Below are 13,063 nucleotides of genomic sequence, written 5' to 3'. Positions count from 1 at the left end.
ACAATTTTCATCTTTGGGTGAACTATTCGGTAACACTTCACAGTGCATGTGTTGACATATGGCTCATTCTATAATTAAGGGTACATTCAACGTCCATTGATGATAATTATATATTTTCTAACCATTTTTTCTTAAGAAATATCACAGTTTGGGGCCTGGGTATCTCAGCGAGTATTGATGCTGACTATCACCCCTGGAGTCGAATCCAGGGCGTGCTGAGTGACTCCAGCCAGGTCTCCTAAGCAACCAAATTGGCCCGGTTGCTAGGGAGGGTAGAGTCACATGGGGTAACCTCCTCGTGGTCACTATAATGTGGTTCAACTATGTTGGGTACATTGTTATGATTTGCAATATTTTTATGATTTTAACTAAAATATATATTAAAAATTGAGGTTAACCTGATGAAGAATATGACATGTGGTTTGCAAAGGAAATCCTACCATGGTCATTCTGAGTCAAAATGGGGAAATTGTCAACTGTGTTACATGTCAACGAAGTTACCATATAGTGTTAACTCTTCAGTAACATAGTTGACGAGACTCTGCTGTGTCCACTGATGATGATGATGAATTATTTTCCATATATATATATATATATATTTGGTCATAATTTAAGCCTGTATGTGTAACTGAGAGTGTGTGTGCCCTCCTGCATCTGTGTGTGTGCATGCATGTGAATCATGATAATTAGGAATTAAGGGAAAGTTAATTGATTTTACTAAATTAACTACATATTGTACCTTTGCAAGTTAAAACAGAGATCTTCTTATGTAAATGGTGTCATTGTATTTTGTGAAATAAGCAATATATTGATTTTTCAACTATGTTACTTTAACTGTCAACTATGTTACAGCTTATTTACATTTTAAATAGCAAGAATGCTGCTTCTGATATACTTCAATGTAAATGTAGCATCCACAAAGGTTAGAGTTTTAAGTAACATCTCTTAAAACTACAAACAATTATATTTAAGGCAGATTTATGTTTCAAAACGTAACGGTCACTTGTGACCGTGCTGAAAATACCACATTAAAAAATCCAGTTCTTAAAATTATTTGAAAAGAATGCTGCACATATGGCAGAATAGACAAGAGAGCTCTTAATTATGTGTGTTACTTGAAGTGTAGCATGTAATCAGTGTCTGTACATGCAGTTTGGCCGTAACATAGTTGACAAACTCATTAGGGAAACTTTCCCTTATAATATCAAAAAGGTGTTTAATGCTTAAGCTTTGCAACTAGCAGAAATGTTACATTGAAGAAATATATGAATTTAAACCAATAGTTGTTTTATTGAGAAAGCAGTTTGTTTTTGTACTTTTATGTTGACATGAAATGTACCCCCAGTTACAGAATGAGCCATAAGTTAATGCATCAGCTATCATGAATTAACACGGAACAACATTTTTAACAGCACTGAGTGATCTTTGTTTATTTTAATTTATAATTTTTTATTTATTGTCAAATCAAGTTTTTCAAAGGCCCGATACCGATATCAAGAGAGCATCGGGTATGCCCGATATAAATGCATATAAACATAATATCATTTAACAACGGCAAATTAGATGTACACAAAGTTTCAAAAGTGAAACAAATCTATTTGGTTGGAACTGACACGAGGGAAAGTCAACTCTTCTTTCAGTCGAACAAAGTCCCAAAATATCGGCCGATATATCGGTCTATCACTAATCTAGACATTGCTTGTCCAACGCCAGAGTCTTTCTCTGTTCTCCATGTGTTATAAATGTTAATATCTCTATAAATGTTTCAGTAAATCATTTAGAACTGCCGTTCTCTCGCTTATAAGATAAATAAGCACATAAAATGCTGGGATCAGCACTTTTGAAATCTGCTCCGTGTGATTTCAAATGTGTTTTTATGCAGTTTTATCTCAAAGCTCTTTCCCTCGTGAGTATTTTACAATTCCTGTCATCTTTCGTGCTCAGTTTTCCTCTAGAGAACAGAAGCACTTCTGAGTGTGTACTTTACTAACACAGCAGTTTCACGTCTTATTCTTCAAGACAAAGAAGAACTCTCGTCCAATCAAATGTCTTCTTTCAGAGTGGGTGGAGTTTTGTGGTTTAGAGAGATAGTGATTAGGAATATTTAAATATGTTTCGGGCCCTGAAGATCCCGTCAGAACATGATCTGGAAGACTCCGGAGGTGAACTGAACCCAAAGTTTTCAGATGTATAAACTGATCCAGGACGGAGGACGAGTGAAGAGACTTCCAAACCCAAGCTTCAGATCCAGTTTAAGGGTTCAGAGGTACCAGAACTGACACCGACCCGTCTGAGGAGATGAGGACATGGACACACACACTCCATCAGGAGGTAACACACACACACACACACACACACACACACACTGATTAAATACTCTCACATAAGCTAGTGTTTTTCTGAGAAATGTTTTCTCTTGATGTTTGGAGAAGATTTTTGTTTGATCCAAAAATTATTTTAAAACATTTCAAATAATTTTAAGACTTATGCATTTCAGTTTCATAACAAATGATGTCAAATTGAATTGAGAAATCTTTAATAAAACATTAAAAAAATTACATTGAAGTTTTATTGATTTAAATTAAAACATTACACAATTAAATTTTATGGAACTTTGTTATGAAACTGAAATGTGTCAATCTAAAAAAAAAAAATAAGCCAATTATTATTTTATAATTATTATTATTATTATTATTATTTTATAATTAGTATTATATTATTATTATTATTTTATAATTATAATTTTTATTATTATTATTTTATAATTATTATTATTATTATTTTATAATTAGTATTATATTATTATTATTATTATTATTATTATTATTTTATAATTATAATTTTTATTATTATTATTTTATAATTAGTATTATATAATTATAATTATTATTATTTTATTATGATTATTATTGTATTATTATTTTAGAATTATTACTATTATTACATATATATTTTTTTTGTGAATCTGTTCATCAAATTTGAGCTTTGCTGTCATTGGAGTTATTTAATTTTATTGATTTAAATTAAATAAATATTACACAATTACATTTTATGGAATTTTGTTATGAAACTGAAATGTGTAACTAAAAAAAATAAAAATAAGCCAATTATTATTATTTTATAATTAGTATTATATTATTATTATTATTATTATTATTTTATTATAATTATTATTATTATTTAATGAGTTCATCAAATTTGAGCTTTGCTGTTGTTTGAGTTATTTAATTTTAAATAGAAAATCAACAACTAAAAAAATTAGAACTACAATAATTTTAGCAAATTGATCTAGATCACATACAACATTTGAAACTAGATTATAACAATCTGAACTAGAAAAAAAACATCTTAGAGCTAGATCCAAAAAAAACTGTAAAGACAACTAGTTTATATTTCTTTTGCTTTAATCTCAAAGGTCAGAAGTCTTTAATAATTATTTTTATTGTCAGTGGCAGTCTGTTTAAATTTATCTGAATTTTTCCTGCATTAATTTATTTGTATGTTGATTAATCAGAGATTATTAGACACTCATCAGTGTTTGTGTTTGACAGACCGTAATCAACAGTCTCTTCTGAAGTTAAAGGAGGTACGGATGAAGACTTCATTCATTCATTCATTCATTCATTCATTTCAATACAAAACTCACTAAACAGATCATTACACTAACTGCATAATTTAATTAGTAAAACCTATTTTGTACTTTACTGAGTATCTATTGAAACTGACTTAAAACTTCTTATATTTATATTTGCATGATTATTCATTCATCTTCACAATCAAAACATTTGTTATTATAATCACTGAAGAGAGAAAATGGTAAATGATCAGTCTATAAACAACTACGTAAATAAAATAATAAAAGTAAAATCAGCTGCTTTTAAATTAAACTTTTGCAATGTCAGTCGTACAAATTACAATTAAAAATGTATTTATTATTGTAAAAAATATTAACTTATTATTATTATTATTATTGATTATTTATATATTGATAAATATATGTATATATTTATTATTAGATTATTTGTATATAATTATAATATATTATTTATTATTAATTATTATTGTTGATTATACTATAATATATTAATTATCAATTTGATTTGATTTATTATTTAGTATTATTGATTATTTATATTATAATTTTTTATTAATATTTTTTTTAAATTATTGATCATAACTGAGTGTTGAGAAAATTGCAAGTATTATGAATTAATAAATTAAAATAATAATAATTAAACTTTTCCTCAGCTTTAGAAATAGACTAGAGATTTCTATAATCTCACTTTGATGCACAAACTTGTAAATCAACCAGTTTCATCAAAACATTCAGCTTGTGAAAACTTTTTACTTTCACTGAAGGATGCATTAACTTTTGCTGGATACTTTTTGCTCACTATTTTGATATGGTACACGTGATTTCCATGTAGTTCACTTTTTACATCCCTGCATAGAAACAGCTGAATAAATGATAAATTACTTGAGATTGTGTGTGTGAGAGGCACAGATGCTGATTGTCAGACTGTAGAGTGTCATGATAACTCTTTCTCACACACACACACACACACACATGTGATGTATTTGTTGTGTAGGTGATCAGCTGCACACAGTCAGACTGTCACTGTAAGTCTTTCCTGCCCGGACGGCATCACATCAGGTCATGTGATCGCTGCACGCACGGCTGGGTCGCCCACGGTATGACACACACTTGTGTGTTTGTCTTCATCGGTGACTTAGTCCAATAAAGTAAAGTTTTCCATAACACATCACGACTTATGAATGTATTTTTGTTTCTCTGTTGTGTAGCTATTGGTGAGATGTGCAGTCCGGCTGCTGCTGTGTGTTCGGGGCAGGTGGAGATCGTTCAGAGTCACGTGGTGTTTGACATCAGCAGTCTGATTCTGTACGGGACGCAGGCACTTCCTGTGCGGATGAAGATCCTGCTGGACCGTCTGTTCAGTGTGCTCACACACACACAGGTGCTCGACATCATACACACACTCGGCTGGACACTGCGGGACTATGTGAGAGGATATATGCTACAGGTAACACACACATACCCTCTGAAAGATAAAATCAGCAGCTAATAGAACCTCCCACTTAGACAGGAAGAAATCATTTGATTGACATGTAGTGGGCTGTTCAGACCAAACGTGTTCTTGCGTTAAAAAAGCTTTACTCAGCATGTCAACAGAAAGTGTTTTTAAGAGTTGAATTCTTTAACTTTACAAGGGGTCGAAGTAACGTGGTGCTCCTGCGTGAGATGCTGAAAAACAGCCAGATGTGGCACAACCGTCAAAGATGTCCGTCTAGTGCATGCTTACATAGAAGAACACTAAATATACAGCGCAGACGGATGTGTGTGGTGTGAACGGCTTCTAAAACAACGAATTACAGTTCGCTTTTTTGCACGCTTTAAAGTCAAGTCATCCTGCTCTGTTTTGCCTGTAGTCACGTCAAGGTCTATGAACTAGTTTTTGGAACATGGTAGCTGGTCTAACTGGTCTGCCAGCTCTGATGAGTTTCACCAAGATAGTCAACCGGGTCGACTTGAGCCCCACCAGCTGGTAGTCCTTCTGATCAACCATCTCGGCCAGTTTTGACCAGCTAGAAACCACGTACAACCAGCTGTCATCAAACGTCTTCTTTCACCTGTTAGTTGTAATATGAACTCTTATAATGCTTTAATTAAATTAGGGATGCACTGATATTTATCAGCCAATTATTGACCAAATTAAAACCATTTGCATATCGGTTATAAGCATGAAAACCCCAATATGAAAAACTGATGGTTTATGTTTAATTAATTAGTGACATACTTTGTAAAAACTCTGTGAATTCAAATGCACAACCCAGAAATAATAATAGCCACAATAGCTACATGATGAGGGAAACCATCTAAAACACTTCGAAACCAGCAGACTTTGACTTCTGAGACATCGGGATGATATCCATTAATGCTGCATGATTGATTGAATTAAGATTGAAATCACAATATGGCCTTGTGCGATTACTAAACCTTAAAAGGCTGCGTTTCTGCATTCAGTGCTGTGTGAGCAAGCGGCGCCCTCTAGCGGTCTGGACGACGTATTATATCACTATAATACAGAATTTAAAAGGGGATTTAGTTAGCTTTTGTTTCAACTTTGGAAAGCTTTTGTTTTCAACCACGTCATGGAAATATTTTTCCATGATGTGGTTAGAAACATTAGTGTGGAATTACCCAAAATATGCATAGTATGAATTTTGTAATGTTCTACCATAAACAGTACAAACATGTACAATGTGAGTTCTGTTGTTTGGATTTTTTATATCAGTGATGATGTTGTCTTAGTTATTTTATATTTTTATCTTCTATTTATCTTTCATTGTGGCTCTCTTTATAATGCTGGCCTGTTATGTGTTCAACAGATCCAAGCCATGTTCAATGGAAATTATTTATTGTTAGAACAGAGTAAAAACTTTTGTACCTCTTTGTACAGTTTTAAAGCATAATTCCAAAGTAAAATAGTGACCTGATGACAAAATAAGGTAAGTGGAAAAATATCGGTATCGGCCACAAAATTTAGTATCGGTGCATCCCTTGTTAAAACGATGTGTTGGTAAAATCTGCAGTCTGCAATCTCACATTTGGAAAGTGCTATGCAACATATTATTATATTTGTAATCAGTGTTCATCTCATCAATGAAAATGTTTTTTGATGAAGGGGTTTTTGATTTCGTCAACAATAATGAAGACGAGATGAAATAAATGCATTATGATAATAATAATTAAATGGTTTTAATTAATGCATACTGTTGCAAATATTGCAAGATATTAACAATGCACAATTATTGGGGGTCTGGGTATCTCAGCGAGTATTAATGCTGACTGCCACACCTGGAGTCGCGAGTTTGAATCCAGGGTGTGCTGAGTGACTCCAGCCAGGTCTCCTAAGCAACCAAATTGGCCCGGTTGCTAGGGAGGGTAGAGTCACATGGGGTAACCTCCTCGTGGTCACTATAATGTGGTTCGCTCTCGGTGGGGCGTGTGGTGAGTTGTGCGTGGATGGCGTGGAGAATAGCGTGAAGCCTCCACATGTGCTACGTCTCCGCGGTAACGCGCTCAACAAGCCACGTAATAAGATGCGCGGATTGACGGTCTCAGACGCGGAGGCAACTGAGATTCATCCTCCGCCACCCGGATTGAGGCGAGTCACTACGCCACCACGAGGACTTAGAGCACATTGGGAATTGGGCATTCCAAATTGGGTAGAAAAAGGGGAGGGGAAAAAAAAACAATGCACAATTATCTAGAATAATCTAGAAAGAACTGACCGAATCCAATCTGTACAATGAACTTTACTAACAGGTCAGTTACCTCACTCAAACACATCCAGGGTTCCCCACGCGTCCTGGAAAACCTGGAATTTTGCAATGCAGTTTTCCAGTCATGGAAAAGTCATGGAAAAAAAAAAATACCTAAATGTCCTGGAAAATAATAATTTGTCCTGAAAAATATCTTAGTATAATAAGATTGTTTGACTGTGTCGCAAAAAACTAAATAGTTTAAGTATCAATATAGTGGAACATTTCATTTTTGGGGATTTGATGGCTGTAGCGTTAAACTTTATTAAATGACAACAGTCGGAACGCTGCTAAATAAGGTGAAAATATGTCATCACAATCTGTGAAAAGGGTCCATTAAATAAATATATAATCTGCGTGTGCTGCACGCTTCAAAATGAATGTGTGAAACCTGCCGCTCATACACTGAAAACATCATGATCATCACGTGTACTTTGTGTGTGTAGTAGATGACAGAGAGCAGAGCGCTCTGAAGTGTGCAGCACATACAGACTATATTTATTTAATTAAATCTCAGCTTTCTGATGTTTAGTTATCACTCTGAGAGGTGAGAAACTACCGTCAAAAACACACAGACAAGCCAAAATAAAAGCTTGATTTAAACAGACAAAAATATTTTACTACTGTATAGTAATGTAATGTTTACTGTAATTAAATAATAATAATAATAATAATAATAACAATGTATTCTTTTGTGCAGCACATCATTTGACAAATATCTCCAGTGTTTCAATTTTCTTTTGCGAGGATTTTGTAACATTTTATTTGATAAAAAATAATGCAATTTTGTGTTAAAAAATAAATTAATTTAGATAATTCTATTTTATTTGAATAAAGTTTTAATGAATTAATTTAATTAGAAATATTTTGATGATAAAATTTAATTAAGCTGTTGAATACGGAAATTCAGAATAAATAACCATCTAATAACCACAAAGCACACCATGAACCCTCATGTGTTTTTGTATAAATATTACACCCATCCTGTATATGTGACATTAATCATTATATCCACAACATAAACGTCATATTACAACTATATCTGCACACACAATGAAAACAGTGAACAGATGAACTTTAAGTTACGCGCTAGTCAGAATGTGTAACTTGTGTTGTGAATACGTTTCTTTAAAAACACACGTAAAGCATGATCATAAACTGCCTAGACGTGAGGAATTCACAACAGAATCACTTCTAAAAGTAACTAATACTTCAGTATATTCATTATATGGGGTTTTGATCTTATCTATAATATGTTTGATACATGTTTAAAGAATTGTAAGTAGTTTATACCTTTTTCAAAATATTTGAATATTTGGTTAATGTTTGGTCTGATATAGTTTGATGCATGTTTTTGTCACTTTCTATGAATCCCATATTTATAATGCATTATTAATGTCTCATAATACACCTTATAAAATGTTATAACCTTGCATAATAACTGTAACCACAATTATAATACATTATAATACTTACCTATTCATAGTTATACCTTAGAGTATAATGCATCATAACACAAGCAACATCCAATTATATCTGCAGAAGTTATAATGAATTATATATTTGTAATATATATATATATATATATATATATAATAGGTATGCTTTAATAAAGTGACAAAAGCAATGTCTTCTTATAAACATCCATCAGATATTATTAAGTGGTTTTAACACATTACAAGTCATGCTGCAAGTTATAATCATTACACATGCACAAAATACAAAATAACACACAATGTAAATTTTGAGATATTACGGAAAACACTTGTAAAGCTACAAGATACAAATATATCAGAAACTCTAAATATGTTGATCACACATGTAAATACACCAAAATAAATAAATAAATAAATAAAATCTAACAAATTTGGAGATTTATTTTATAATTAACTTGCATGATATATGTTTGACTTGTATTGTATGTTATAAGTTTGTTATGGCTGTTTATAAGAAGATATTGCTTTTTGTATCTCCACTTAAAGCAGACAGAGAACACTTATAATATGATCATATCATAAAGACTTTTAACTGTTTACACTATACAGCACTTATACATGTTTAACTTTTATTAAATTAACTTTATTAACTTCTGCTGCGTTAACATTAGATGTTGCTTGTGTTATAATGCATTATACTCTAAAGTATAACTATAAACAGGGGAAGTCTTATAATGTATTATAACTGTAGTTATCATTATTTATGAGAAGTTATAACTTATTATAAGGTATATTATGAGACATTATGAATTCATTATAATGCATTATACTCTAAAGTATAACTATAAACAGGGGAAGTCTTATAATGTATTATAACTGTAGTTATAATTATTTATGAGAAGTTATAACTTATTATAAGGTATATTATGAGACATTATGAATTCATTATAATGCATTATACACTAAAGTATAACTATAAACAGGGGAAGTCTTATAATGTATTATAACTGTAGTTATCATTATTTATGAGAAGTTATAACTTATTATAAGGTATATTATGAGACATTATACATTCATTATAATGCATTATACACTAAAGTATAACTATAAACAGGGGAAGTCTTATAATGTATTATAACTGTAGTTATCATTATTTATGAGAAGTTATAACTTATTATAAGGTATATTATGAGACATAAATTCATTATAATGCATTATACACTAAAGTATAACTATAAACAGGGGAAGTCTTATAATGTATTATAACTGTAGTTATAATTATTTATGAGAAGTTATAACTTATTATAAGGTATATTATGAGACATTATACATTCATTATAATCTAAAGTATAACTATAAACAGGGGAAGTCTTATAATGTATTATAACTGTAGTTATCATTATTTATGAGAAGTTATAACTTATTATAAGGTATATTATGAGACATTATACATTCATTATAATGCATTATACACTAAAGTATATCTATAAACAGGGGAAGTCTTATAATGTATTATAACTGTAGTTATCATTATTTATGAGAAGTTATAACTTATTATAAGGTATATTATGAGACATTATGAATTCATTATAATGCATTATACACTAAAGTATAACTATAAACAGGGGAAGTCTTATAATGTATTATAACTGTAGTTATCATTATTTATGAGAAGTTATAACTTATTATAAGGTATATTATGAGACATTATACATTCATTATAATGCATTATACACTAAAGTATAACTATAAACAGGGGAAGTCTTATAATGTATTATAACTGTAGTTATAATTATATATGAGAAGTTATAACTTATTATAAGGTATATTATGAGACATTATGAATTCATTATAATGCATTATACACTAAAGTATAACTATAAACGGGAAGTCTTACAATGTACTATAACTGTAGTTATAAGGTATATTATGAGACATTATAAATTCAGTATAATGCATTTATAACGCCTTTACAATGCATTATAAATATGGGCTTCAAAGAAAGTGTTACCAAGTCCCCCCCCCCAAACTAAAATGATATCGACCAAAATGAATGAATATGACATGATGAAATACTGACTAAAATTAAAGGAGATTTTTGTTAAAAGACAACAATTATGACTAAAATATTAAACACTGTCTGTAATATTACATAATTTATGTTTAGGACTCCATGGGGACGGTTCTGGATCGTTGGGTGACCATGACCCCAGAGGATGAGGTCGTGACCCTGCAGCAGTTTTTGCGTTTTGGAGAAACAAAATCCATTGTGGAGCTCATGGTTGTTGCGAAAGAGCAGATCCACCTAGAAACTCCAGACCGAGTCTCTAAAACAGCCGGTAATGATTCTGATATCTGCACTTACACTGAGAGCAACAGTCTCCATCGCAGTTCCACGTTTAAGCCGAGAAATCAATCGCCCTCCAGCCTGCAGCACTTTGAGAATCTTCCAGGAGAAAATCTAGCGTTCCTTCAACCGTTTCACTACATCAGTCCGTCGACAACCCCTCTGTTTCACTCTCGACAAACTTGCCCTGTTGAACGTCATCCTACAACCCAACAACAGCAATGCCTTGGACGAATGACATCAGAGCTCAGAGGAGACAACATGCCAAGAATCAGAAACAGAGGAAGAAATGGGAAGACCAACAAAGCGTTCATCGGGTCGCCAAAATACTCCCATGACGAACATAGGGTTGGCGACCTCAACACTGAAGTTCGATTGTTGAAAGTTGACTCTTCAGTCCCTGATTCTTCCTCCTCTGTCACACGGGAACGCCGTCCAGGATTGTCCTTGAGCAAAGGACGAGTGAGCTGCAGCACGTGCGCAAAGACTTTTTACGACAAAGGAACGCTGAAGATCCACTTCAACGGCGTACACTTGAAGATCAAACACCGCTGTACCATCGAGGGCTGCAACATGATGTTCAGTTCTCTGCGCAGTCGAAACAGACACAGCGCAAACCCAAACCCGCGGCTGCACGCTTCGGCGCAGCACACAGTGCAGTTGTCCATCCAGCCCAGACATAGTAAGATGTTCGTCGCTCAACCCTTCACGAACACCACTCCACCTGTTTCCATGTCAACATGCCTTTTGGTTTCCACAGCAAACAACAACACCGTAATGACTGACCAACTAAAACATCAAAGTGGCTCTGGAGCAGGAGGAGGGGGTACAGGGCATCTCACAGCCAGTCAGAATGGCCTCAGTGATATGATTGACATGATGCCTAAAAAGAAGCCACGCAAGTCCAGCACCCCGTTGAAGATTAAGCGAGAGAATCGCCATGACAATCATGATGAGGATGATAAAGATGATGGACTTTTTAAACTCCCAATGAATAAACGGATGAACAGTCGGTCGCAAAGACAATCAGTCAGCAGTCTCTGTGTCAACAAACACCATTCTATCAACAATCCCATCAGTTACAGTGTATCAGATCAGGACTGTTACAACTGTGATCTATAACCGGCACTCATTTACACAAAAGAAACACCTTCATAAGACACCTGGCTGTGGTTGTCATAATAACAGCCATGATGAAGTGATAAACGGGTGTATAAAGAGAGTGATTCCAGGAGGAGTGTGTGATAAATGGAAAGAGAGAAGAAGAGCAAGAAGAAACGAGAGATGGGACCCCAACTATGACCATAGAGGTCATCACCATAGCAAACTGTGACTAGAGTGGTGTCCAAAATCACTCACTTGTTCACTCATTCGCTGTTTCCTATATAGTGGAATGCTCTATATCAGGCAAGGAGTGAACCAAATGAGTGAGTGAATTCAGACGCTGATGTATACACAGAGCGTCGGAAAGAAAACACAGAAACAACTTCGTCACATTGTACTTTTATCTTACATGTAGGACAATAATAATCATAATAACAACAATAGTAATACTTCTTATTCTTATAAAATTGTATATATACAATATATTCTGTTTGTCATGTTTAATATATATTTTCATAATGATTAAAATAATAATACTGCTGGGGCCCTGGTAGCTCAGTGAGTATTGACGCTGACTAACACCCCTGGAGTCATGAGTTCGAATCCAGGGTGTGCTGAGTGACTCCAGCCAGGTCTCCTAAGCAACCAAATTGGCCCGGTTGCTAGAGAGGGTGGAGTCACATGGGGTAACCTCCTCATGGTCACTGTAATGTGGTTCTCGCTCTCATTGGGGTGTGTGGTAAATTGTGTGTGGATCGCAGGTTGTAGCACGAGCCTCCACATGCTGTGAGTCTCCGCGGTCTCATGCACAATGAGCCACGTGATAAGATGC

At 33.5% G+C, this 13,063-nt stretch overlaps 1 protein-coding gene across 1 annotated transcript; it reads left to right on the top strand.

The window, feature by feature from the left end:
* Positions 1-2,263: 2,263 nt before the first annotated feature.
* On the top strand, positions 2,264-12,444 carry LOC127420184 (zinc finger protein basonuclin-1). The gene is made up of 5 exons (XM_051662238.1): positions 2,264-2,331; positions 3,552-3,586; positions 4,590-4,707; positions 4,804-5,042; positions 10,948-12,444. Exons 1-5 carry the CDS (start codon positions 2,307-2,309, stop codon positions 12,247-12,249), a joined length of 1,719 nt encoding a protein of 572 aa, XP_051518198.1. The 5' UTR covers positions 2,264-2,306; the 3' UTR covers positions 12,250-12,444.
* The last annotated feature ends 619 nt before the right edge of the window (positions 12,445-13,063 follow it).

The sequence above is a fragment of the Myxocyprinus asiaticus genome, chromosome 29, assembly GCF_019703515.2.
Source record: "Myxocyprinus asiaticus isolate MX2 ecotype Aquarium Trade chromosome 29, UBuf_Myxa_2, whole genome shotgun sequence".
NCBI lineage: Eukaryota > Metazoa > Chordata > Actinopteri > Cypriniformes > Catostomidae > Myxocyprinus > Myxocyprinus asiaticus.
This window is presented reverse-complemented; position numbering and strand designations above follow the sequence as displayed.